Source organism: Triticum urartu, chromosome 1A, assembly GCF_056163025.1.
Source record: "Triticum urartu cultivar PI428250 chromosome 1A, HENAU_Tu73, whole genome shotgun sequence".
NCBI lineage: Eukaryota > Viridiplantae > Streptophyta > Magnoliopsida > Poales > Poaceae > Triticum > Triticum urartu.
Window position 1 is genome coordinate 7,598,964 of NC_141873.1, and position 27,686 is coordinate 7,626,649.

Genomic DNA, 27,686 nt, shown 5'->3' on the forward strand with positions numbered 1-27,686 from the left:
CACTTTGTTTATGCATGGACAAATTCATTGTATCTTGCATCATATACCACTGCAATTCGTTGAACGATGGAATGTCTCTTTCCCTTTGTGTTGGAACAATAGTGTGTGATAAAGGGATTGTTCTCTGTACGGTTGTACATCCTGTTCTTAGTATGTCTCTGCTGAGTTGAATTTTGAGGATTGGTATCTGCTTTTCTGATAATGAAATTATGGGACATTGCTAGCTCTCGTGTTGTCTGTCACGGCTTCTCTTATCATCTCATCTCATCCTTTGTTAAGTTTGTATTAGGCATCAACAAAAAGAAGGTTGTATCTTTGTTCCATGAAAATCTCGTTACCAGTGCTTGAAATTAAGTGTAGTAGTAAATTATCTATTGCTCCATCCTAAGAACAAGGAACACATATGCTCCATCATGAGGACAAGGACTACGTATGCGTGCCCTTCAACCCTCCGTAAGCCCTTTTACTTAGTACCGGTGTACTTTTTGTTGTTTTATGCACCTATATCCGTGTGTTCACATTCATTTGGTCCGTTCGAACACTTGATCATTGTGATAGTTCCTGCTTGGTCCAAGGTATTTTACTTTGATACCCAGAGAACAATGAAGTGGGATGACATGATAACGTGTCAGTTTTGGATTCCAGTTTTTTCACCTTCAGGTTCATGGGAGCAATAATAAGGAAAAAGTACTACATACTCCTCCCCTACAACCCTCTGTAAGTGCTTTTACTTAGTATATTGTGGCACTTGCTCTTTTTTTATGCAGCTATCTCCAATGTGCTTACATTCATTTCGTTCCGTTTATGCATTGTGATTGTTCCTGCTTGGTCCAAGATATTTGATCTTGATTCCCATATGGAATAAATAAAGCAGGACAACATGGTACTGCGCCAGTTTTGGATTTTATTTTTTTCAATCTTTATTAGGTTATGCGAGCAATAGTAGATAAAAAGAGACAAATATTAGGACACATTTAAGTACCCTATAGACAACAGCCGAAAGAAATTGTCACATGTGGATACTATGTCGACACTATGGTCTTTAACAAATATAAGCAACCTGCAAACCAAATTATATTTATGCATTTGTTAGAAATCAGCAAGCAAACAGAGAAATATCAAGAACACGGGACTGGACACACATTTTTACATGGAAAACCCTTGCGGGAAAAACCACGGGCACACAACGGTGATCTTTTGCTGTATCAGGAGAATCTACAAATACATAAACTTGCAATGAGTCGTCAACTCATCCTGTGTGGCATGGCATGGCATACAAGAGGTATATATAGGTGGTGTATGAGTGACTTGAGTAAAAAAAATCAGAAATCTGACTCGGCCTCTGCTTAGGTAGACCCTGGTTTCTTCTCACTAGGATTCAGACCTTATGTCAACATGCATCCCTTGCTGTAATGTAAGTGCACTGAAAGGCATAGTAGTTGAACTAGAAGATGGCTGGATGAGTGTTTGGTATGCCTCCTGCATGGTTGGCCTTGCTTGGGGAGAAGATTCCAAACAAGATAAGGCCAGCTTGATGACCAGAGCTAAGCTATTCTCTTCAGTTGATATTGGTGTTGTCGGCCGTTGGTCCAGAATATCTTTCACCATCATCGATTGTTCGCCGTTAGAAAGACTACCATCTAATAGATTCCTTGGATGCTTGCCCATCACTAGCTCTAACACAACAATCCCAAAGCTATAGACATTACATTTCTCTGTCGCAACAGATGTGTACGACAGTTCTGCACAAAAGCGTCAAAAACATTAGAATTAGGGACAAATGGATAGAGACGAATGCTTCTTATGTGAAAAACAAGGTTATACTAGTACATACCAGGAGCTATGTAGCCAAACGTTCCTACTAGTGCACTCCAGTTTGACGAATCGGGCTTAAGAATCCTTGTCGTGCCGAAATCCGAGACAAAAGCCTTGAAGGATGTATCAAGTAAGATGTTGTTGCTTGTGATATCTCGATGGATTATAGGTGGACTGCATTCATGGTGCAAATAAGATATTGCTTGAGCCACATTAGTTGCAAGAGCAATTCTCTTCTTCCAATCTAATTCCTTTGCGAGCTCCTGATTTTCCAATATTCCGTGGAGGCTTCCCTGGTGAATGTAGTCGTAGACAAGAAATTTATATGCTGGATGGGAGCAGAATCCATACATTTTGACAATATTTCGTTGTCGGATCTGTGATAAGATTTCTATTTCACTACAAAACCTTCTTTCATCATCCAACTCTTCTTCAGTCTGATAAAGCTTCTTTACAACAACTAGCTGCCTGTCTTGGAGTTGTGCCTTATAGACTTTGCCGTATCCTCCTGTTCCAACGATGTACTTATCGTCAAAGTCCTCTGTTGCCCTTACAATGTCGTCAAATGCTAATCTTCCATCAAAATTCCAAACAAAGAATAGGTCCCTTCCTTGAGAAGTAACATTTTCTTGAGATTTTCTCTTGTTACGATTAAGCATTATTATGACAACAATTGCAGCAACAATGCTGAAACCCACCACAAGAAGAATTGGCAAAAGCAAAGCAAGTATCTTCCGTTTATGGTGACCAGCTACTAGAGTTGAATAACAAGGTCGCAGGCTAGAGAGGTTACCGCACAGACCTTTATTGTGAAGAAACCAACTTGTTGAAGCATTTTGGAGTAGCCGTGTTATTGGTACTGGTCCTTCCAAGTCATTGTAGGACACATCGAGTGTTGAAAGGCTCAACATGCTTGCGAAGGAGGATGGAATTCTGCCACCAAACTGATTATGTGATAAACTCGGAAATTCTAGCATCTTCAACTTCCCAAGTTGTTGCGGCAACACACCACTGAGATTATTGTTGCTGACATCTAACATGGTCTGTAGGCCTGCTAAATTTCCAATCGCATCTGGCAAACTCCCACTCAGTTTCATGGCCCCTAGTTCCTCAGGTATTGATCCACTCAGTTTATTCACAGATATATCAAGGTATCCTAGGTTGCCTAGCTTTTCTATCTGTGTAGGTATGGATCTAGATAATTGGTTTGCCATATAGGTTTGCTAACCTTGGGGTGCTGGAAGAACCGTTCACATGGGCGGAGATTGTTAGAGCCATCAAGAAAAGTCCGAACAATAGAAGCCCGGGACCTGATGGCTTCACAAATGAATTCTACAACTGCTTCAAAGAGGTTTTGAAGGAGGATCTGATGCGCTTCTTTCAGGAATTTTATGAACTGGGCAGCAGCTTGCACGGCATCAATGTCGCAAACATTGTGCTTATACCCAAGAAAGATGCACCAACGGATATCAGAGACTTCCGCCCCATCTCCTTGGTACACAGCTTGCCCAAGCTGATAACCAAAGTGCTTGCCGCACGACTGCAACGCCTCATCCCAGCCATGATTCATCCGCTGCAGTCAGGTTTTTTACCTGGGCGATGCATTATCGAGAATTTTATATTAGCAGCTGAATTGGTACAACAAGCAGCCAAGAGAAAGAAGCCTATGATTGTTCTGAAACTAGACTTTCGGAAGGCTTTTGACAGTGTCAGCTGGGATGCCCTTTTCCAAATTTTTCAAGCAAGGGGTTTTGGAAGCCGTTGGAAACACTGGATCTCTAACATCTTCAAGTCAAGCTCCTCTCAAGTCCTTCTTAATGGCCAGATTGGGGAGAAGATACAATCCAAATGTGGCCTCAGGCAGGGGGATGCACTGTCACCGTACCTTTTTATATTAATTGCTGATGTTCTACAAAGGTGTTGTGACAGAGAGTATCAAGCTGGTCTGCTCAAACATCCGCTAGGGGGGGAGGGACCTTTCCCTGTCCTACAGTACGCGGACGACACCCTCCTTTTGATACAAGGGGATCCACAGCAAGTTGGCATCATCAAGAGGGTCCTTGAATCTTTTTCAAGCTTCACTGGCCTATCAATTAATTTCTAGAAGAGCTCCTTCGTCCCTATTTGCGTTGATCCAGCAGTTTGTCAACAGATTGCTCAAATTCTGCAGTGTCAACCGTCTGCTTTCCCATGCACCTATCTTGGGCTGCCCCTCTCAACGCACAAGATCACTCACGGGCTGCTAATGCCTGTTATTCACAAAGTGGACAAACGACTCTCGGGTTGGCTGGCTGCTTTCCTTTCTTGGGGAGGAAGGCTAACATTGATTAATGCTGTTCTGGCAGCGATCCCCAGCTACTTCATGGGCTGCTTCGTCTGGCCGAAGCAATCCTTACAGCAGCTAGAGCAGATTATGAGGGGTTTTCTGTGGCAAGGAAAGAACCACGCTCAAGGTGGGCAGTGCCTGGTGGCATGGGATTATGTTACCTTGCCGCAGCAGAATGGAGGTTTGGGCGTACGAGACCTTGATGCACATAACTTGGCAATGATAAGCAAGATCATGACAAGGATCCTACAACCCAGTGATGTGCCATGTTACCAATGGTTTGCATCAACATATTGTCATAAAGAGATACCATTTACGGTGCGCACTACGGACACTGCCATCTGGCGCTGCATCAAATCTTCTATGCAGTTTGTCATATAGTCCACAAGGTGTGAACTTGGAGATGGCACCACTATATCATTCTGGTATGATCTTTGGACTGCGAGTGGCCGGCTATCCAACTCCTTTCCAACCCTTTTCACCTTTGCCCGATGCAAGTCTTGCACAGTTACCTCGCAGTACGTCTCTGGACACTGGATGATACAGCTTCATCCCAATTTATCCTACACAGCGATGCGGGAGCTTGAGAGACTAACTCAGGTACTAAGTTGCAACCCACCAACAACTGCTAGAGCAGACGTCAGGAGACCAATAGCGTTTGACAGCAAGATTTCTACGGCTTTTTTCTACAAGATGCTTACGTTCAGGGGCAGGGACTGCCCGCTGGCTCGTTATAATTGGGACCGAATCATACCCAAATGGCATCGCGTCTTTCTATGGCTGGCCCTCAAGGACAGGCACAACACCCGGAATAACATGATAAGGAAGCACTGGACGAGGCTAGTAACACATAACGGATGTGACTTATGCCCAGCAGCCGAGACTATGCATCATATTCTACTTAGATGCAAACTTGCACAAACTGTTTGGGCAAAGGCCGGCCTTCTGGACTTGGCAGTTTCATGTGAGTCTATAGCAGATTTCTTGGGCTCTGACATACCAAAGGAGGCATATGGCGCTCTCTGGAATGTTTTCTTTGCAGCTTCTGCTGTTGCGCTTTGGCATGCTCGGAATGAGCAAGTTTTCCACAACAAGTGCTGGACATCTGGAAGGGTCCTTTTTGAGGTGGCCGACCTGATCAAGTTATGGACTCTGCGAGCACCCACGGGAAATGTAAGGGAACGTTTATCTTCTTGGGCTGATGTAATGGTGCGAGAATAGCTGCAAAGCTTTTTCTGTGCACCCTATTCCTTTTTCTTCCCTTCCTTCCCACTTTCCCTTGTTCCTCTTCCCAGGCTTGGCGTTGGCCTGCTGCATGTTCTGTGCGGCGCTCATAACGCCTTCATGTAAAACGACTTTGGTCGCTCAGGCTACAGCCTGTTTTGAATGCATAAGGTAGAACATGCTCTACCTTTTCTTTCAAAAAAAATATAGGTTTGCTAAAGTGCAGATTTCTGGTGGAATCTCACCAGTGAGATGATTAGAGTCGAGTCTTAGTTCTTCTAGCCTGGACAGTTTTGAAAGGATTGGAGGTATGGAACCGGTGATCATATTTTTTTGGAGATGTAGTACTGTTAGCTGGGTACATGCACCTAGACTTTGTGAGATCTGCCCAGAGAGTCTATTCGGTGACAGGATCATCCATATGAGTTTTGGATACACACCAAAATCCTGAGAGATATCTCCTGTTAGTTGGTTTTTCTGAAGGACAATTTCAACCAAACTCGTACATGTCTTTAAACTCCTTGGAATGGGGCCATTGAATATAGTAGAAACGACACTGAGATATTGAAGCCTGCCACCTGAACATATATTTATGGGTAAAGGTCCTGAAAGTGAGTTGTGAGACAACTCAAGTTCAACAAGGTTTATGAGATCTCCAAATTCTTGAGGAAGAGAACCTGATAACTTGTTATCATAGATTTGCAGTGTTTGGATGCTGCACAACTTCCCAAAAGATTTTGGTATTGATCCTGAAATTTGGTTCTCAGACAAGTCTAAATATTCGAGGTTAATTAGATGCCAATCTCTTGGGGAATGGAACCGGTTATTTGGTTGTAGGACAAGTCTAAAGATTGGAGATTCAACAAGGTGCCCAATTCTAAAGGTATTGGACCTGTGATTTGATTTGTATAGAGAAAAAGTTCATTGAGCATAGTGACATTCCCTAGTTCTGCTGGTATCGAACCTGTTATTCGATTTTTGTGGAGATGAAGTTGGTTTAGCATAGTGAGCTTCCCTAGTTCTGGGGGTATCGAACCTGTGATTTGATTCTTAGTGAGAAAAAGTGTGTTCATCTTAGTGAGATTGGTTATGGAGATTGGAATTGGACCTAAAAAATCATTTGAACTAAGAGCAAGATCTTGCAAATGGACCAGCCTGCCTATCTCTTGGGGTATAGGGCCTGAAAGTTGATTACCAAACAGATACAAAGTATTTAGTTGGGTTAGATTTCCAAGGTTTTTTGGTATTATGCCGCTTAAGGTGCTGTTGCTTAGCTGTAGTAGTTGTAGGTTGACAAGCCTTCCAATCTCCTCGGGAATGATACCTGATACCATGTTTTGGTGAATGGCTAAATCAGTTAACATTGTTAGGTTTCCTAAAGACGCAGGGATATGTCCTGTGAGTCTGTTAAATGAGAGACCAAGCTGCCTGAGACTTTGCAGGTCACCAATCTCATTAGGAATTTTCCCTGAGAGCTGGTTCTGCTGAAGGTAAAGTTCCGAAAGTGCTGACAGGGAGTTGATACTAGCGGGCAGTGGACCATGGAGACTATTGTTGCTGAGGTCAATATATGCGAGGAATGAAAGAGCCGAGAAGTTGAGCTCACCAAGCTGGCCATGGATGCCAGCATCTGGCAGAGAGATGTTGGTCACCACCCAGTGCATGCGGCGGCCATGGCGAACAACAGTGCACATGATGCCTGTCCAGTTGCACGGGCTGGTCTTTTCTTGCGAAGAGCTCATGCGCAGCGGTGGGTTTGCAAGTGTAGCTTTCCAGTGGAGGAGGGCCATGCGTTGAGACCTCAGTGAGATCCCTCCATGGCGCGCTGCATGCGCTTCTTGCAAGAGAAGAAGGCACGACAGCAGCAGTAGGCGGAGGTACAGTAAAGGTCGCATTTTCCTTGCTAGTTTTTGCATCTGGAATTTTGGAAATGTGTTTGGTTGGGGGATGTGATTCAATACACAATGCAGCTCTATTGATGAGTATTTAACAGTGTGCCGGCCATTGTTATGGGGTCCTCATTCAACACACAACAGTTGAGTGGAAGCTTTTTTTCTTTTCAAAAAGGATTTGAGTGGAAGCTGCTGCTGGATGACTGTTCTTCAGTGCATGTCGCCATTTTTTTGTAGGTGCTGCTGGGCTGCCTTTTTTTCTTCTTCGGTGTCGCTATCTCTTCCTCCTCTTTTTCATGCCTGTGGAAAAAAAATGAAAGCAATTGACGGTAGGGATTTAAGGGTACCCATGGCACCTACTGATCACCATGCATGGCGCCTACTGATCATATCTTTCCAAGTTCTTCTCCGTCTACAACTTACGCGGGGATTCGTGCCAGAACGTCCACTCTCTGGACATGAGTTAACATTGCAGTAGAGTTTTCTCCTGTGATTGGTTTGACACTATTTCCTGTTCATTTGATCATGTAACTTGTAACTGCTTCCGTAAAGAAATTGAAGCAACTTGTCTTAAGCTATTCTTTAAAATGTTTCCCTTAAAGTCTTTTAGCTGGTACATAGAACAAAAGATTTAGCTCAAGTACTCAGTGACTGGTGCAGCACAACGATGGTAAAAATAAAGGCTTCTGTGCTGAATTTGGGTTAATATGAATCCTGGACCGCAAATCTTGTTGCAGGTCATGTGTCTCTGGGAAAACGAGACAGTGGCTGCAACTTGTGGAATTCAACGCATGTACTGCCAAGCAGCATCTTCACCACACAATCTCAAGAAAAGGTCCAAGCTCAAGTGGGTTGATTCGGTGAACTTCTACTATTAGCACTTTCTGTACGTCTTGGTGTAACATCCAACACGCCAATATTCCCAGCGGCTACACCATGGAAGAAATCGGCATAGTTGGAGCACATTATTGTGTTGAGTGGACGTTGCTGCTGGATGACTGTTCTTTAGTGTATGTCACCATCTCTTTATAGGTGCTGCTGCTGGGTTGCTTGTTTTTCTTCTCCAGTGTCTGTAGCCATCTATTTATAGATGCTGCTGGGCTGCCTGTTTTCCTTCTTGGGTGTCACCATCTTTTCTTCTCGGCAAACAAGACAAATTCGGGGTCTGTAAAAATGTTTATTGTTGACGCATTGTTCTGACCCGATTTGTCTTTTTCGCTGAGAGCTGCTCAGATGTCCAAATGATCTAGAAATTGGAGTGAACATCACGCATCAAATTATCTACCAAACAAATTTTTTTTTGGAATTTTTCTAGTATTTGTTTTGATTTTTTTTGACCGGGTGCAGATGAGCCTGGGCACCGAAATGCCGCACTCTGTAGATCATGCATGTTCTTCGCATGTCCATGGCTGCGTCGCTAGGAGGATATTTTTTTATCTGAACGCTCTTGTATTTCTTTATTTGTATTGTGTACGTACGTAGGAGTATTAGGTATGAAGAAACAAGAAGATTGTTGCATGCCAATCTCGCCAACCAATGCTGAAGGGAACTAAGTATGCCACCAGGAATGCCCCACTTATGCCTGCACCAACCCTGCACTGCACCCACATCTGTCACTGAGTATTTGAGAGATGCGCTAGGCTTTCAATGGATGGAGGCTTAGGCCACAAGAGCAGGTGTTCACATAAACTTCCTCCGTCCCACAGTATAACTCTTTGCTTGCAAAAGCGTCTTATATTGTTGGACGGAGACTTGCGCGAGCACACGCATACACTGCAAGCCAAGCATTCGGTTCAACTAAAAGTCTCAACAAACCCCTGTCCAGTAGTGGGATTATTCACATAAATTTATCTATTTTCTCCATTATTCTTGTCATGCTATATAAGCTATGGGGAAATCCATGGTGATCGACGGACCACCCTGTCCACTCCCTAGCTACGCCACCTGCTCACCTCCTGTCAAATCGGTCTCGATTCATGTCTGGAAGGTACCCGCACAACCAGCCTGCCCAGAGTTTTCTTTTCAACTCGCTGTTCGTTTTAAGCGAGCGAATTCTACCATTGATCGGATTTAGCCGTCTTTTTTACCGGCGTTTTATAGCAACGAGTGGCTGACCTTGCTTTCAAAAAAAAAACCGAGTGGCTGACCTTTGGGCCTAGCGGGTGTATGGCCTTTTACCGGCGTTTTATAGCAACGAACCGGCAACAAGCTCTGGTGCATTTTTACATGATGAACCCGACGACAAAACGCACAATGCACGCCTCCCCTGGCAAACCCCGACTCCATAACCCTAACTCGAAGCCCTAAGAGCAACTCTAATCGAAGCCCCAAAACGCGTCCAATCCAAAAAAAATCTGCTTTTTTGGGTTGTAACCTTGGGAATTCCCTATTTGCCGCTCGCGGCGTCGAACTGTCGACGCAACGCGCAGAGCTGGCGATCGAACCGCTGACCTGGGCCGGCCCGTTAACGTGTTGGAGCATTTTTCAGTTTTGGGAACCTTCTAGAGTTTTAAAAATTGTACATAAAGTCAAATAATGTTCGCATTTTCAAAAAATTGTTCGGCCATTTCAAAAAAATGTTCTCATTTTTCAGAAATTGTTCGGAATGTTTTTGTTCAAAATTTTCAGAACTTTTCAAATAATGACCGGGGTTTCAAAAAATGTTCTTGTTTTCAAAAATTGTTCACAAATTTCAAAAAATGTCCTCGTTTTCCAATTTTTGTTCACATATTAAAAAATTGTTCATGTTTCAAATTTGTTTGGGAGCTTTTCTCCATATCAAACTTTGGTCTAAAAATACAAAATATGTTCATGATTTTAAAAATTATTCCCATTTTGAATTTTTGTTCCCAAATTCTAAAAATGTTCATATTTACGAAAAAAGTTTGGACATTCAAAATGTGTTCGCCATTTAATAAAATTGATCGTCAGTTCACAAAATGACTCAAATTTTGGAATATTGTTCCACATTATTTCAGTTAAGTCTGCTACCGCTATTAGTTTTTAAATCTTTGCAATGCATATCTTGTTGAGTTGTAACATGACCAGTGATGTACATGTACATGTGTTGCCGTTGTACAGGGCCGGGTCCTTACTTAGGTTATTTAAAAAAACGAAATGCCTTTGTAACAGATGAGTTTTTGTCTGAAACTCCGATACTTCGAAAGAAATTGTCCAGTTTGCCATAACCCTCTCAATTTTTTTGCACATACTATGTGGGTGAAGCGATGATACCATGCCAACTTTCAACCTTTTCAGAGTTCATTTGTACTGCATTTCAATTTCAGGACCATTTAGCTAAAAAATCAGAAAATGCATGAAAAATAGCAAATGAAGTCAGAAAGGGTTGAAAGTTGATGATGTGGCTTTGAATGTTGCATACTGAACGCACAAAAATTCTGGAGTTGTAATAAGTTAAAAAATTAAATGTCTTTGTAACATATGAGTTTTCATCGGAAACGCTGATACTTTGAAACAGATTGTCCCTTTGTACACAAAGTGCATCCAATTTTTGTCGTAAATCTCTCAACTTTATTGCACATGCTATGTGGGTGAAATGATGATACCATACCAACTTTCAACCTTTTCAGAGTTCAGTTGAAGTGTTTTTTCAATTTCAGGGTCATTTAGCTAAAAAAATCAGTAAATTGATGAAAAATAGCAAATGGAGTCAGAAAACATTGAAAATTGATGACGTGGCTTTCAATGGTGCATACTGAATGCACAAAAAGTCTGGAGTTAAAATAAGTTTAAAAAATTGAAATGTCTTTGTAACAGATGAGTTTTCGTCTGAAACCCTGATAATTCGAAAGATATTGTCCATTTTGTACACGAAATGCATCTAATTTTTGCCGCAACACACTCAACTTTCTAGCACATGCTATGTGGGTGAAATTATGATACCATGCCAAGTTTCAATCTTTTCAGAGTTCATTTGTACTACTTTTTAATATCATGGTCATTTAGCTCAAAAAATCAGTATATGCATGAAAAATAGCAAATTAAGTCAGAAATAGTTGAAAATTGATGACGTGACTTTCAATGGTGCATACTGAACGTACAAAAAGTCTGGAGTTGAAATAAGTTTTAAAAAATGAATTGCCTTTGTAACAAATGAGTTTTCGTCTGAAACCCTAACACTTCGAAAGAGATTGTGCATTTTGTACACGAAATGCATATAGTTTTTGTTGTAACCCTCTTAAATTTTTAGCACATTCTTCTTGCAGCTTTTGTGTCAATAAAGTACCAAGTATAACCTTTGGGATAGTGTGGATGATAGTTGACTTGATTATGTGGAAAAACAGAAATTTTCGCTTGTAGTAAAAGAATTGTTAAAATTCACTGGAATGCGATAAAATTCTGATTTTTTACAGACGATTGACATACAAACTTTTTCTTCGCGTGTGCCCTTTGCGCCGTAACCATGGACAATCTTCATCATTTAACTAGATGCTCGGGTCAATATTCACTGTGAATGGAGCAATTTCATCAAACTTTTCATAATCTTCTGACATGTATGTCTTGTCATCCACTCCCACGATGTTTCTTTTGCCTGATAGAACTATGTGGTGCTTTGGCTGATCGTATGATGTATTCGCTTCCTTATCTTTTTTTTCTCGGCTTGGTAGACATGTCCTTCACATAGAAAACCCGCGCCACATCATTGGCTAGGATGAATGGTTAGTCTGCATACGCAAGATTGTTGAGATTCACTGCTGTCATTCCATACCGCGGGTCTTCCGTTACCCCGCCTCGTGTCATATTGACCCATTTGCACCGACACAAAGAGACATTCAAACCACGTCCATAGTCAAGTTCCCATATGTCCTCTATGTAACCATAATATGTATCCTTTCCCCCTCTTGGTTGCTGCATCAAAGCGGACACCGCTGTTTTGGTTAGTGCTCTTCTTATCTTGGGTGATCGTGTAAAATGTATTCTCATTTATCTCATACCCTTTGAAAGTCATTATACTCGAAGATGGTAACTGGGACAACAAGTACATGTCATCTTCAACAGCGGCATCATGCATGGCACGTGTCTGCAACCAACCGGCAAAAGTCCCTGTTTGTTCACGTGTAATCCAATCGTCGAACTGCTCCGGGTGTTTGGAGCGTAGAAAATTCTTGTGTTCCTCCATATACGAAGCCACCAAGGTGGAATTTTGTAGAACTGTGTAGTGTGCTTGAGTGAGAGAATGCCCGTCCATACATATTATTTGATCCGGTCCTAGCATGCCATTTCCACCCAGTCTGCCCTTATGCCGCGATTCAGGAACACCAATCGGCTTAAGGTCAGGAATAAAGTCAGTACAAAACTCAATGACCTCCTCATTTTCATGGCTGTTGGAGATGCTTCCTTCTGGCCTAGCATGATTATAAACATATTTCTTTAAAACTCAATGAGTGTTACTGTCTTGTGCATATTCGGTTTCCCTTATTACTCGAGGTTATAGTAATGTAATTGATGAGTTATGCATGCGTGCGCATCTTCCACTATATTCTTCTGGAGATTAAGCTTGAGCAGGGACTAGTAACCGTCTTAGACTCGAGACGAAACGATCCCGAGACCTATGCGGACATGACTAAAATGCTCGAGAAGTAAGTTCAATCGATCATTATCGCACCATATCGGCAACTTTTTGTTCATTTCCTGATATCAAGTAATTATTTTCTTTGTCTCGCAGGGTTTGGAAAGTATTCACCGCACAAGCTCCGGGACTGCCGTGGGAGCTGCGATGGACATACCCGAAAGTAAGTAGTACTAGCTAGCTAGTTCCGTGCATCTCGATCTCGTTGATTCTAGCTACTTTCATCAATACCATTTATAATGCTACATTATCAGTTTGATTGACCTCTATTTCTCGTAAAGTGCTTAATTGTGGCAGGAACCCGGGAATGATTACTGTGGATACTACGTTTGTGAGTTCATCTACAACGCGACTTGCAAAAAAAACCCGGGGCTACTATAAAAGACAATTTGATGTGCGTAAGCAATAATATTCACAATTTTATTATATTACCATCATTTGTGTTAAGTTTCATTCATATATATGTATTGACCCCCTTTTTTAAATTAGATGTGGCAGATGCGGGATGAACTCCTACCACAAGATCGCATCAAAGCAATTCAAGAAGAATTGGCGGGATTCTTTCTTGACCACGTCATCAATAAACCCGAAGAATACCATCTGGAAGCTGAGTTCATATATAATTAGGGGATTATATTGTAAGAGATCTTAATATTATATATATATGTAGCCAGTAGCGCTGGATAGATATACGAGAACTTATTGTTCGACCAATCTCTCGGAGAAGGAGAGGTCCATATCACTTCTCTCTGTATGCATATATTCATGACAAACTTTTGTACTTAATGGTTTCCTTCATTTGCTTACTAGCTAGCGTGTCGAGGGCCTCTCTATACATATAGTACGTAGCGTCGACTAAGTACGGAGATAAGAGAGGACACTTCTCTCTATTAATTAATTAGCTACCTAACACAATATATGAAACGCCCCAAAATTAACCATACAAAACCCCCCAAAACCACCAAACCCCTCCCCCTTTTAGAAAAAAAACAAAAACCCTAGCCCGTGAAATGCTGACGCGTGGTAGCTTATTAGTCCCGGTTGGTGCTACCAACCGGGACAAAAGGCCCCCCTGCCAGGGCAAGCCGCAGCGGCCACGTGGAGCCCCATCTGTCCCGATTGGTGTAAGAACCGGGACTAAAGGTGTAGGGTTTTAGTACCGACCCTTTAGTCCCGGTTCCCCAACCGGGACAAATGGGCCTTACGAACCGGGACAAATGGCTCTTTTTCTACTAGTGCACGGGGAGCAACGGCGCCGACGGGCAAGTAGCGACGGCAGGGAGTAGCGGCAGCGATGGGCAACAACAGCCGTAGTGGCGGCGGGGAGCAACGGCCGCGAGCAGCACATAGCGGCAGGGAGAAGCGGCGGGGAGCAGTGGCCCCGACGAGCAAGCAGAGCCGCAACCGCGGGGGCAGCGGCGGCGGCAGGTAGCAGCAGCCGCAACAGCCGCGAGCAGCAGCGGCAGGGAGAAGCTGGGGAAGTAACGGTGGCGGCGGCGGGGGAGCAGCACTGAGCTTCCGGCCATGGCGACGTGTGACGGGAGCGAGAAAGAGCACAGGGACCCTATTGCTTTTTTCCAAAATTAACAGGGATCCGATTGCCTTTTTTACAAAACTTACATGGACTATTTTGCACTTTTTCGTAGGAACTGACATGTGGGCTCCACATGTCATAACGGTCAACTAACGGTCCAATATAACAATGACCTGACGACTGGACCCCCTTTGTCATAAACGCGGTTAAAACTTAACGCTTCAGCAACTAGGGTTTTTTGGAACAACCCATCAATTTTGTGGTAGCTTTTTGAAAAATTAAAAAAATGATGGTTTTTCCGACAAAAGGCTGTAATGTGGTAGTTTTTTTGGCCATTTACTCGCTCCAAGCCTTGATCTACCGATGCCAAATCTGACCCACCAATCACCATTAGCATTGCTGCACAGATGACTGTACGGTAGGGTTCAAGAGTACATGTGTGATAAAAAAGGCTTTAAAAGCGTACTCCCTCCATCTGGTGAAGAATGTATACTTGGCTTTAAAATTTGTCCACAAAAGAGTGTATTTATATCTTCTCAATGCACTTTAAAGTAGAAAAAAATACTTCTCTCTCATCACACGGTAATCAAGACCAATAACAATCTATACATGCCGTTCTTTATTTCTACATGCACTTAGCTCATTGGGGGTTGGGTAATTAAAGAGGACAGAGATGGTGGCTTGCACCTTTCCAATTCATTTTTTAGTTCACTCCATAATTTGTCCTAAAAACTCTAGATGTACACTCTTCACCGGACGGAGGGAGTAGTTGTGAAGCAGAAGTCTTGGAAGAATGCAAAATCACTCTATAAAGAAAGGAGGCAATGCAACAAGTAGGAGTAATGAACTGCAACAGCACAAGAGGTTCATAATTTGTAAATTCCAGTTGCCGGGCGCAGACAAAATGAGAATGCAACTTTGCGAAGGGGATCTCAAATCAATCGATGCCATTTGAGGTGCAAGCCTTGATCCACTTTGTGTCTGTTTGCGCGCGCGCCTATACTTTACCTGTGCAAGCAATAGATTACTACTTTTTCCAGTGCCATCCACGTTGAACAGCCAACAAGAATTGACTGGACTCCACAGATGTCTTCTTATAGAAAGTTCAGACAACAAGAGCACACGGCATCCCAACTACTCTTGTGCTGTTGCTAGTGCTCTTTCTGCAAAACAAAGTTTGAATTAGTTTGGCCGGCAGATCTTGGCGTCAGTGAGACCTCCAAGCCAATTGTGTGCTGAGAATTTTGTATGTGCCCAAACTGCTTGAGTGCTAGTGCCAACCATGGCGGATATTCCAAGATGTGCATGCTCACAAGAAATTCTATCCAATCAATACACTATAAATTGAGGACAATCCTCCTCTTGGTTACAGGAGGATTAAGCTTGTCATCATAAGAATGTGGAAAACTACATCTCCCCATACCTTGAGGCAACCTTCCCTTGTCTGCAGGCCTGCTTCTCTCAGTCCAAGAGCTTCGTCGTCGTCGTCATCGTTTGGAACCTCAAATGCAAAGGTCTTTCCTTTCCCTCCTGTTTTGAAAATTTCCGGCCTCTGTGGGTGAAGTAATTGAACTGTTTCTTGCAAAAGAAATTAAGTTCCAGACAGGATGTATACTTAGTTTTATAACCCCCACCCCGTAATAAAAGAGCGCACATTAGTAGTTTTTTTCTTTTATACTTCGCATATTATAATGCGTATTGCAGTGAGCCGATGCATGCATAATCATCTATGACTAACAGCTCCATGACTCAATGCTAAACAACCCATTTAAACTTCTCTGTTGTATGCGAGCTCAAGCTTATATTCACTTCATGGTCACCCAAACCCAAAATTTGATTGGTGCTCTTAGAATAAATGCCTTAAAAACTACGACATCTTTTATCTAACCAGCACGGTGGTACACGCGTAAATGCACGTAGAATATCTTTATTTGCCTTTTAGTTCAACATAATAACAACATAGTTAATACGTTAATGTATAATTAATTTGATGTTAGCAATATATAACATTGTGGTGTAAAAACAATAGAACTATTTGCCAATGAAATTTCTGATCACATTATATCGTAATATGTATGGAAAGATAGATGTATATACTTCTTATATTAGATGGTAGTAAAATCGATACTGTTTTATTATCGTGATTACTTTGAACTAATAACTATCCACATTTAGTACAATGATTTTGGTAGCATGCACACCATCGAGATTTTCTATATTCGCTCGCCTTTTCATCTAGCTAGTACCTTTCATCTTCTCGTTCATTACTTGCTCTCTTCAATCATTGTGCACTCCATAAAAAAAAGTCATGATGTACTCTCCCTCGCCTTGTTGAGATGTTCTCCAAGACTATCTTGAGACCAAATCATATTGTGCAAACATTTGATTATGGATGAACAAAAAATGATGGTAGTTGGCAAGAGATCCTTTCAATGGTTTAATTATCTAACCCTCATTGCCTTTTGAAAGGGCCAACAGACCACAAACGTCTAGCATGTGTTTCTTTTCTGTAGTTAACCCATCATGTACTTCTAGTATATCTATACTTTTTTTTAGACTGAGTAGGCAGCCTACTCAAAAGGGGCAATACATTCAGAGAGTATAATGGGACGAAGGCTAATCGGTACGTCGGCGATCAGCACTTGCTCTCCTGAACTCCTGGTCAATGCAGCTAGGCCATGGGCCAAGAAATTCCTGTTTCTTTGTGCATACTGAATGCTGCAACCAGAGAACGAAGTCATAGCCCGTTTTATGTCCATGATTAGGCCATACTGAGGAGATCGCGTGGGATTTTGATCCATCAGTTCTTTGGTTAATCCTTGGTTATCTGTCTCAAGGATCACTTGACCATTAAACAGACCGGATATGGCATGCAAGCCGACCAGAATGGCTCGGGCTTCAGCCTCTTCCGCAGTGTGGCATTGAGGCAGCCGTTTGCAGACAGACATGAGGACAGAGCCTCGGTAGTCTCGGCCAACAGCTCCAGCAACGCTTTCCCCGGTATCGGCTCGAAAGGCAGCGTCGGTGTTCACTTTTACCACCCCTCTAATTGGTGGGATCATTTTCCATCGGCGCCTGCCGCAGCACTTCCAGGGAGTGCATCAACCCAGGTGCTAGTACCCTGAACTGATGCTGCATCTTTCCCACCTGTCCAAACAGCATTCATCTCTGCATTTTTCAATTCCTCCTCATACTGCTTCAGGAACTGTACTGAGCCACAGATTGATTCCCTGCCATTATTTCGGATACAGTCTTCTCTCATATGCCAGCACCTCCAAAATAACAGCAGGATTTTGGCGCGCATTTCCTCATTTTCTGTATCTAGTACAGTTTGTAGCCAATTCTCACCTGTGTACCAAAATCTGTTTTCATTAGGCAGGTTCCATACCTTTCTCATGGCTTCTCTCAATGCTCTGCTTTTTGTGCACATGACCACCGCGTGATGTTCAGTTTCAGTCCCATTTCCACAAATGTTGCAGGTAGCGTCTAGTTCAAGTGTTCTTTTCCACTTGTTTTCCTTAGTAGCAAGGGTCTTTGTAGCCACCCTCCACCCGAATATACGTACTTTACCTGGCACTTTTGCTTTCCAAATGAGATCCCATATGCTACGGTCGTTCGGGTCTGAGGATGAGCTTGAAGGGTTCTGAGCTAGTTGGGGAAGGCTCGCCGCTGCAAGTTTATAGGCACTTCTTACTGAAAATTCACCACTTTTCTCATAGTGCCAAGCAATCCGATCTTCCATGTCCGAGGACGGAATTCGGATTTGACAAATCTCATCTGCATCAAAAGGGTAGAAGATTTGTCTAACTAGCTCCTCGTTCCATTCCTTCCTGTCAGAGTGCATTAGTTGGTCAACCCATCGCATCCGAGACCTCCTAATGAAAGATGTTGTCATGAGGCCCTCCCTCCTTGGGATCCATTGGTCCCGTTGGATTTGGATGTTCTTTCCATTTCCACCCTCCAGATTACGCCCTTTTTGAGCAGCTCGAGCCCAAACTCTATTGCTCTCCAAACAGGAGACGCATCCTTCGCAAAGACCGTGTCTAGGAGCTTCCCTTGTGGGTAATATTTGCTTTTAAGAACTCTTGCACATAGGCTATCCGGATTTTGAATTAGTCGCCATCCCTGTTTGGCCAACAGTGCTTGATTAAATAGGTGCATATCTCTGAATCCGATGCCTCCTGCTCTTTTTGGCTTTGTCATCCGTTCCCATGACATCGAGTGGACCTTCCTGTGTCCCTCATCCTCTCCCCACCAGAACTTTCTGATCATTCTTTCATATTTTTCACAGAAGCCTTTTGAGAGCATAAAAACACTCATGGTGAATGTTGGAAGGGCCTGGACAACCGACTTAACATGAACCTCCTTGGCTGCATAGGACATAAATTTCTCACTCCAATCACTGCATCTTTTCCGAAATCTATCCATGATCGGTTGGAATTGTTCTTCCTTCATTCTTCCTTCCGGGGTGGGCAGACCCAGATACTTACTTTCGAAAGTTTCCGATTGCACTCTGAGGATGGTTTTTATTTCCTCTCTTGTTTGGGCCGGACATGCTTCACTAAATAGAATCGAGCACTTGCTAGCACTTAGAAGCTGCCCCGTACACTTTTGGAAGGAGGCAAGAACTCTCTTGATAGCTTCGGCTTGCTCCGGGATGGCCTTAAAGAAAATTAAACTGTCGTCAGTGAACAGGAGATTTGATATCCCCGGGCTATTTCTTGCAACCTTAATGGGCGTAATCTTGTTCTCTACCATTTCCTTTTTCAGCAAATGCACCAAGCCATCAGCCACAAAAAGGAAAATGTATGGACTTAGTGGATCCCCTTGCCTCAGGCCCCTAGATGGGCAGAATGGTTCTAGGAGCTCACCATTGCATCTCACCGAATATCTAACAGATCGAACATATTGCATCACCCAGTCAGTCCATATTTTGCAAAAACCTGATTTCCGCAGAACACCTTCCATAAAACTCCAGTCAACTCTGTCGTACGCCTTTGCAAGATCAAGTTTATATGCACAGTAATTGTCTCTCTCATTCCGACAGTGTTGGATCTTGTGGAAACACTCGAACGCAATGATGGCATTATCTGTTATTAGTCTGCCCGGAATGAAAGCGCTCTGGGTCTCTGAAATGATCTCATCCAAGATGGGCCGTAACCTGTTTACAAGGCACTTCGACACAACTTTATATATGACGTTACATAGGCTGATCGGTCTGTAGTTCTTCAAGGATTGTGGGTCATTACCTTTTGGTATTAATACTATCACTGTGTCGTTTATTCCTTTCGGGAGAATACTCTTCTCAAAGAAATCCAATACTCCTTTCACAACTTCCTCCTTAAGTTCCCCCCAATTTCTTTGGAAGAACCGCGCCAGAAAGCCATCCGGTCCGGGAGATTTTAAGGGACCAATTTGGAATAGGGCATCACTTATTTCTTCAGCAGAAAAAGGTTTAGTTAGTGCATCATTCATCTCCCTGCTAACTCGTTCAGGCACTAGCTCAAGAACCTCTGTTGGATCCACTCCTTCCTCCTTCTCATAAAGCTTTTTAAAGAAATCATTTGTCATCTCATGAATGCTTTTCACGTCCTCTACCCAGACTCCATTTTTATCCTTCAGTTTCACAATGGAGTTCTTATTTTTCCTCCAAGTTGCCTTTTGCTGAAACCATTTTGTATTTTTGTCACCTTCTCTAAGATAAGTGGCCCGCGATCTCTGTCTCCACATCACTTCCTCTCTCAGCAGCATTTCATCGAGCTCCTTTGTCAATTTGTTCTCTTGTAGTTGTCCAGCGGTAGTGCGTGGGGAACTCCAGATTCTGCTCAGTTTTTTCCTGATCTCCATTGTTCTCTTAATAACTGAACCAAAGTCCCGTTCTGCCCAGGCCCTTAACTGATTCTGCATTTGCTGAAGCTTCGCGCCCACCATCTGAAGGTTTTCTGCTAGCCCATCCTGTTTCCAAGTCGTCCCAATGGTGGTCTGCAATGACTCAACTCTTTCCCACATTTGCTCATATCTAAATATACTTTTCTTCCTCTCCTCCACCGGTCTCCATACAGTTTTATTCCTGACTCGGAGTAGGATCGGCAAGTGATCCGATCTTGACGAGCATATGTGCTCTACCGTGGCATTCTTGAAAAGTTCGGACCAATCCGGGGACGCCACACATCTGTCCAACCTGGCCCGTACATTATCCCGTCCCCTCTGCTTATTATCATACGTCCATCCCGGACCCTTGAAGCCCAGGTCGAAGAGGTTACAGTCTGAAAGAGCATCACGGAAATTTTCCATATACCTTTCAGACCTTTTTGACGCTGAGTAATGTTCTGACTGCCACATAGTTTCGTTAAAATCCCCCATAACCATCCATGGGAGGTTACTTGTATTCTTGATTCTTCTCAACAAGGTCCATATAAGATGGCGCTCATGAGCTTTTGGTTCCCCATAGACAAAGGTGCCACGCCATTGGAGGCCATTAGGACTGAGACGAATCAACACATCAATGTATCTCGCCCCAACGGCAATCTTCTTTATTTCAACATTCTCGTCATAAAAAAGCGCAATGCCAGCGAAAGTGTTATTGTGATCCCGAGCAGCAGTGATCTCGTTATCAGTACCGCCAAGTTCGCTCGTGATGCGCACCTCCGGTCGTATAGGCCCAGCTGAAATTTACGTATCTCTTATTTTATTATGGCCCGTGGCCCACAAGTCAGATGCAGCTCCCGCTACGTCGTCAGGCATCCCCGATGCGGATCAGAAGGAGTCAAACGATATAGGCCGTCTCGACGCAGATTCTGTACTAACGCCGGCGCCGATCTCATTTAATGTGTCCTGCCGTTGGAGCTATTAATCTTCTCCAACACGCTCAGTCGTCTTCATAATCCAGTGGATCCACTCGAACCCCGCACAGATTTGCCGTTGCTTTCTATGCCACCGGAGCCACTGCCATCAGCCCCATCCCTTCTCCACCATGTTTGCTTCATCCTCCACCGCCGGCCAGGAGGAGATTTTGCTGCTCATTCCATATCCGACTGTGGTGTGTTGATCAACACTTGGATTGTTCGCGGTGGAGTGAACGCTGAACCGCCGCACCGAGATGATTGCTGATCTGAGACCGGTTCAGCGGTTGCTAGCTGCCACCTCCTCCAGGCATGTATCTGAACATCTCATCAGGCACCACCTCCAGGCATCAAATCTAGGCATGTATATTTAGATTCATGCAGACAGATAATTCACAGAAAGTTCTTAATCAGTCAAGCAGGAAACATACGTAAACAACACATACTATGTGCCAAACAGTTCAGTAAGGAACCACGATCAAATAATATCAGCAACACAGGAAGATCAAATAATAATATAATATCAGTAAGGAACACAAAGCACAGCCATTTTACAATGCAGACTTTGTACAGACAAGTTCTAATTATTCAGAAAGAACACAACTTAGTACTCAGGTACAAGGCAGCTTAAAATTTGGCAAGCAAAGTGCTGCAGCTAAACAAAACAAGATCAGATCAGCTCTTCAGCCTGAGCTCAGCCACTTTAGGTAGTTGTATCGACGATGGCCTTCAACGCCACAATTCTTGCATCTTCCTGGCTTCCAAGGCTGTTTTTGTACATCCCCACGATCAGGGCAGGGTATCCGTTTGTGTGCTTGTCGCTGAAAATCATGCATAATCTTGTCATCTTACTCAGTCCATCATACAGTGCTTTCTCTCTGCTTGTCGTAGGCTTTCCCACATCCTTCCTCTTAGCTGGAGGCAATAAGCCTGTCAGCATATCACCCGACTGATTGGCTGAAGTGTTATCATCGGTCCTCATTTCCTCATAACAGTAGGCATTCTGCCTCCCTGTCCCATCTCAGCGCCTTCTGGGTGAACCTGGTTCACAACATCCCCATTCTCGCTAAGTTGTCATTGTTTTGCCACAGCTGCTTCACGAGACCTCTGATGTACACGTCGATATGCTTGTGTGATGGCCAGTGTATTGTTTGTCCGTACGTGGGAGACAATGAATGTATGTGCTCATATCGATGCTCCCGTTGTCCTTTAACCGCAACAATCTTATGAGAGTAGGGCATTAACAGCGGCAAGACCGAGTATTTTCAACTATTTGCTTCCCCTGTTAAAATTTTGATAAGTCAAATTCAGTTAACTTCATCACAACTTCCACATGGTGAACTAGAAAATTATAGAACATTGCAAACACAATGGCATACCGCGCAACCATAGACTATCTCTTTCATGCATTTGTCCAGTTTACGTTTACCCTGCTCTTTTCGTATCTAATGCCGAATCCTTTCTCCCACGAACATAAATTGTAAAAATCATAGGCCTCACCAAGTGTGTCAAAACGTGTTCCTATCTTCGGCACAATCACCTGGTTCTTCTGCAAATTGCCGGATTGATTTCCCCAGTGCTGTAATCCTATCAGGGCATGGAGCTCTGCCTAGCGTGGCAGCACCAACCCGCACTCTGGAAGCCCAAGCAAATATGTAAACATATTCAGTAACCTTTCACAGTTAAATCAATTAAATTAATGTAGCTCACACCCAGCTCTAGGTATAGCTCCATATGACATAACTACCCTCCAGTAAATCTCTATTACGCATCATGTTTGCAATAGAATTCAGTCAAGTCTATCATTCTCACTAGTCATGGCACAAATAATATTGTACATACTTAATTCTTTCTACACAAGCTCAATTCTGGACATACATCTGCTTGTGGAACAATAACAAAAAATCCGTGCAGACTTAATTCTGTTTACACAATCTCTATTCTGGACGTACACCATCTGCTTGTGAACCGATAACAATCCAGCGTAAATGAATCTAATAACTACTGTTTTATACTGCAGCTTAAATCGTAGGGACACCTCAGTGCTTAAATGCAAATGAAGTTTCTTCCAATCATAATCTGCATACCTTTGCTTCCACCCTGGAGTTTTCGGATCCACCTGCTCCATGGAGTGCTCTGAACCTTGAGCCTTGTCTGCACTGCCTGCCTCTGGAGCAGCACCCTCAGCAGTCAGCACAGATTTGGCCGTCTGCACTTGAGGTCGTCGTGGCCAGCAGCTCAACCACCGGGGGTGTCCTCACAGGGTAGTGAACAGGCTCCATGGCGATGTTGTTTAGCTCCTCTAGCAGTATTCTGCTGCTTACACAAATAGCCGGCAGAGAAATCAAATCATCCTGAAAACCTAAATAAAAACGGTGGCGAATGGAGCAAGAGCGAGCAGATCAGTACCTATTTATTGGCTGCATCAAGAACTCCATGCTCAACGAAGCACCCAGTCCCCCGCAGGAGGTTCCTCTACGGCTTCGCCATCTTCAAGAATGATAGATCCAACTTCGCGAGGTAGGAGACAGCTGCTCTCAGCGCCCAACTTCCGCATTTACTGTGTGCACTATCGCCGCTACGGGAAAGCACTGGATCTAATGCCGAATCCTTTCTCCCATGAATACAGATTGTAAAAATCGTAGGCTTCTTCAAGCGTATCGAAGTTGATGCCTAACTTTGGCATAATCACATTGTCACTGGGGGACTCGGCAAACACGCACACTGATTTCTCCAATGTTGCCATCCTACCCGGGCAGGGGGCACGGCCTGGTGCTGCAGTACCAACCCTGACCCTGATTTTTTATCAAAAAAATGTGCATGCACAATTAGTTACTCAAAATAAAAAACAGAGCATTCCAGATTACAACATGCCTGCAATGAATTTGCATGCATTTTTCAAATGATGTCCCAGAACACAATATGTCACCTTTTATCCATTATGTGTTTTCAGCGACTGATTTTCTACCATGCCTACTTGTAATGTCAAATACATCTCCCATCCCCATTCCCATTAATCTATAATCAATTTCCCTGTAATGCATTCTGCATGGATTCCACGGACATTAAACTATTCTGTACCAGAACCACCGGTATCCGCCTGCTGAATGGACTCCCAAATCTTAGTAGTACTCGAACAACTTAGCCAGAATTTTGTACCAACGGGGTGTGCCAGGGAAGCATACCTCCGTGTCCAGCCGGGCGTCTGTGGATCAATTTGCTCTATCGAGTGTTCAGATACTTGCGAGTTGCGACCTATCTGCACTCCCTCCTGGTGCTACAGCCGCCGCCGCAGAGATCCGCGCCTCCACACTGGAAGCACTCGTCGCCGGCAGCTCGCCAGCCGCCGCTGACAAAACAGGATAATGCAAAGGCTCCAGGGGTAGTTGGGTACGTCGCTGTCATCCACTTCCTCTATGAGGGTTCTACTGCAGAAACACATCGAAGGTAAGAAAAAGTTAGATCTTGCAGAAGCTCCAAACTCAAATCCAAATCGCGTCCGACCAAGCACACAAACGAGCAGATTCGCACCTGTTGCACGGCTGCATCAAGAACTCCATGAGCGCTGGAGCAGAGACACCGTAACCTAAGGAGATGGTGGTTGCGCCGCCGAGCCACTCTCAGTTCACCCAGACCGGCATCCGCAGGAGGTAGGAGGCAGCTCGCCCCACCTACCCATATCTCCATTTACTCCACAGCAATGACGTCGTTACTGGAAACTGATCCACGGATCAGCAATTCACTGACGTCTCTCGAGCCACGGCTCTGAGGCGAACTCGCGACGGCGTCCACAAATCTCGCCGTCCTGGCCCACCATCCAGGAAGATATTACCTTTAAAATTCTTTTTCCACGTTGGCCAGTGGGGCATGCAGCAGTCACGTGCGCTCAGGAAAACGAATCACGACGGGCATAGCGTACGGGAGAGATTCCGAGACCCTGTGTGCTCGTGATCACATACTCCGCGTCCCAATGCCAACACTTTTTCCGATGCCAGGTTGCGTGATACAATGACGGAGGCCTAGTCTCCACTTGAGGTTACTGACGTACTTATTGTTTTGCCGTGTTTCAGTGAGGAAGACGAGCTTGGGCTTATAGGTATACACAAGGCACACGAGTTCTTGAACTGTACGAGGCTGCCCGAGACCTCGACAGTTCCAGCTCAGGATCGTCATGGCTCCTGGCGGGCGCCCTCCTCGGCACCCGCCAGTTTACCGGTAGCCCCAGAACTGGTTGCTTCCTTTCCATCCTCATCGCCCGGCTCCTTCCTTTCCTCATCATCATCAGTGCCCTTTATCTTTTTTTTTGTTCCTTTCCTTCTTCCTTACTATCGGTTTCTGCCGGATCAATCTCCTCCTACTCTCTGCCTTCCCTCTTGCCTACCACAGAGATTGTTTTTTCACTACTACCGGTCCCCTTCCCACTGCCCTTCACAGCTCTGTTGTTGGCTACAGCAGCTTTGGACCCGCCCTTCTGCAGTGGTTGCGGGTGAGCGACAGCCCCACCTTTGACAAATTGTGGTACCGGTCCAAAGCATGGAGGGAAAGGGAGTTCCACCTCGCCTGCGTCTCTTTCATCATGTCCCTCTGCATTCACCTTCATCGAGAGCGAAGGAGCACTCTCCCTCATTGATGCCCTGTCCGTCAAACCAATTGCAGTGTCTGGCAGCAGCTTGTGCTGCTCTTCCACTGCTTCTTCAAGACCTTGCTGGGTTCCAACAGAGGGTGCCACCTGCGCCGGGGTCTGGGAGCCACTCTCTGAAACTTTGATCGCACTTACAGCAGAAATGGCAGCCTGTACTAGTGGGTTGGCAAGGACCCCCTCCGAGAACCTCTCCTGTATCGGACCTGTCAGCGGTGATCTATCCTCTCCAAACACCTCCTTCCCAAAGCTAAGGAACCGCCTAGCGCTGCTCGCCACCGGAGCCACATACCCTCCCTTACTATTGCTCTTTTTATATGGAGAGGCACGCATTGTTGCCGTGTACCTCATCTCTTGGAGGTCCACCGGCAACTTACAATCGCGTTGGCCATGCCCAAGAAACCCACAGAATCCACAAAACCTAGGCACTCTCTCATACTTCACTTCTAGGAAAAACAACTCATTACTAGGCCTATCATGGGAAGTGATATTGTTGCGGAGAGGTTCATCTACATCATGATTAACCCTGACCCTAATGAAGTCACCCCATATCTTACCACTCCTATTTGTATCCACTTCTAGGACCTCACCAAGCATGGCCCCAAGTTTCCATGCCACCCCTTCATCCAACATGACCGGGGGGACATCATGAATGCGTACCCATATAGGCATGTGGGCGACCTCCACGTCGCCCGGCGGGATGCTGCCGTCATCCGCCACCATCAGGAAGGCGTCCCCGTTGTATGTCCAAGGGCCGTTGTCGAGGATGAACCGCCTGTCCCCCTCGCGCTCAAACTCGAGGAGGAAACGGTTGTTCTTCAGTGGCTTGTAGTCCATGTGGCCGCGAAGCCCCCACTTGTTCTTCAGTTTGCCGAAGAGGCCCACATTGCTATAGGGCAGGGGCGAGAAGTAGAGCCCTATAGCAATCCAGCGTGTTTTCATAGCCACCCTCTCTTTGGTGAGGTCGAGTTCTACCACGCCGTCCCGCCTCGTCCCCAAGTCCACATGGAACCTAGGGACGACGGTGCCGCCGCCGTCGCCAAGCCTCCTAAGAGAGGCTCTTCCCCCTTGGGAGCGGGAGGAGTCGCCCCGGAGGAGCACCCGCGCGGTGTTACTGCCGTCTCCGACACGCCTCACCTCTCCCTCACACTCCATGGTGGCCTTGTTCTTTTGGTTGTCCTGACCAGCCATTGCCAGAGGTAGCAGGCAAGCAATCAGGGGCGAGGTGTTCTGTGAGCTTGCAAACTCACGATCTAACCCTTTTATGCACTCATGGTCATGAGCAGATCCTTGTTGTGTCGTATTAACCAAGGAGAGTCTTGATTCTTTCCATCCTGGATGATCACCTTCCCCGATCTCTGATCTTGCAATCCTATCGCCCTTGTCTGGGGGATCCTTCGACGTCAGTCTCGCAGTAGCTTTTTGATTTTGTGGCCGTTCGAGATCTCCTAGACCAAACCTCAGATTTTCTCTCATCACTTGCATTCTTTCCCTGATCCTCCTAATCGCTTCATCATCTTTTGCCGAGATCTGACTCCCCGGCCTCCTCTCATCTCCCATACGGTGTATCCTTTTTTCCGCGATCTGCTTGATCCCCTTCCTGGTTTTGAGCCATGCCTCGCGTAAACCGAGCGGATCCCTCTCCTTTTCCGCTGTCGATCCACCATCTCTTGGTGGATTTCTCTCACTCTGTCCTTGGGATCTCGCCGGCGGCGAGATCGTCTCCCGCTCGCTCGGGAATCGCCACCCAGTCGCCCCGACAGGGGGTCCGTAATTTCCGCTAGCCATTAGTTTCTAGTATATCTATACTACTATATAGTGTAT

General features: G+C 44.6%; 4 protein-coding genes and 1 long non-coding RNA gene across 7 annotated transcripts; all 5 read right to left on the minus strand.

Moving 5' to 3' along the window:
• Positions 1 to 1,098: 1,098 nt before the first annotated feature.
• Positions 1,099 to 3,022, minus strand: LOC147988232 (MDIS1-interacting receptor like kinase 2-like). Its single transcript, XM_087543582.1, has 2 exons — positions 1,835 to 3,022; positions 1,099 to 1,742 (listed from the first exon to the last, which is right to left on the minus strand). The coding sequence occupies exons 1-2, from the start codon at positions 2,910 to 2,912 to the stop codon at positions 1,372 to 1,374; spliced, it is 1,449 nt and encodes a 482-aa protein (XP_087399708.1). The 5' UTR covers positions 2,913 to 3,022; the 3' UTR covers positions 1,099 to 1,371.
• Positions 3,023 to 3,035: 13 nt separating this feature from the next.
• LOC147988233 (uncharacterized) lies at positions 3,036 to 6,026 on the minus strand. The gene has a single exon (XM_087543571.1). It carries the CDS (start codon positions 5,780 to 5,782, stop codon positions 5,561 to 5,563), a length of 222 nt encoding a protein of 73 aa, XP_087399697.1. The 5' UTR covers positions 5,783 to 6,026; the 3' UTR covers positions 3,036 to 5,560.
• A 130-nt stretch (positions 6,027 to 6,156) lies between these two features.
• On the minus strand, positions 6,157 to 7,281 carry LOC147988234 (uncharacterized). Its single transcript, XM_087543577.1, has one exon. It carries the CDS (start codon positions 7,279 to 7,281, stop codon positions 6,157 to 6,159), a length of 1,125 nt encoding a protein of 374 aa, XP_087399703.1.
• A 14,425-nt stretch (positions 7,282 to 21,706) lies between these two features.
• On the minus strand, positions 21,707 to 24,978 carry LOC147988235 (uncharacterized). 3 transcript variants are annotated; one of them, XR_015616063.1, is made up of 6 exons: positions 24,755 to 24,978; positions 24,409 to 24,651; positions 23,633 to 24,018; positions 23,311 to 23,539; positions 22,603 to 22,858; positions 21,707 to 22,505 (listed from the first exon to the last, which is right to left on the minus strand). It is a non-coding gene; the product is annotated as an uncharacterized LOC147988235 (long non-coding RNA). The 3 variants fall into 3 exon arrangements; XR_015616071.1 differs by having other exon boundaries at positions 22,724 to 22,858; positions 24,755 to 24,977; XR_015616062.1 differs by having other exon boundaries at positions 21,707 to 22,858; positions 24,755 to 24,976.
• Positions 24,979 to 25,577: 599 nt separating this feature from the next.
• LOC147988236 (uncharacterized) lies at positions 25,578 to 27,053 on the minus strand. Its single transcript, XM_087534314.1, has one exon. It carries the CDS (start codon positions 27,051 to 27,053, stop codon positions 25,578 to 25,580), a length of 1,476 nt encoding a protein of 491 aa, XP_087390440.1.
• Positions 27,054 to 27,686: the final 633 nt, after the last annotated feature.

What these genes read in the sequence shown, in the direction of transcription:
- LOC147988232 (XM_087543582.1), bottom strand. Translation starts at nt 2,912, where the DNA reads ATGAAACTGAGTGGGAGTTTGCCAGATGCGATTGGAAATTTAGCAGGC. An exon ending in GTTTGGCTACATAGCTCCTG is followed by an intron (nt 1,743 to 1,834) that starts GTATGTACTAGT and finishes GCTTTTGTGCAG; the next exon opens with AACTGTCGTACACATCTGTT.
- LOC147988233 (XM_087543571.1), bottom strand. Translation starts at nt 5,782, where the DNA reads ATGATCCTGTCACCGAATAGACTCTCTGGGCAGATCTCACAAAGTCTA.
- LOC147988234 (XM_087543577.1), bottom strand. Translation starts at nt 7,281, where the DNA reads ATGCAAAAACTAGCAAGGAAAATGCGACCTTTACTGTACCTCCGCCTA.
- LOC147988236 (XM_087534314.1), bottom strand. Translation starts at nt 27,053, where the DNA reads ATGGCTGGTCAGGACAACCAAAAGAACAAGGCCACCATGGAGTGTGAG.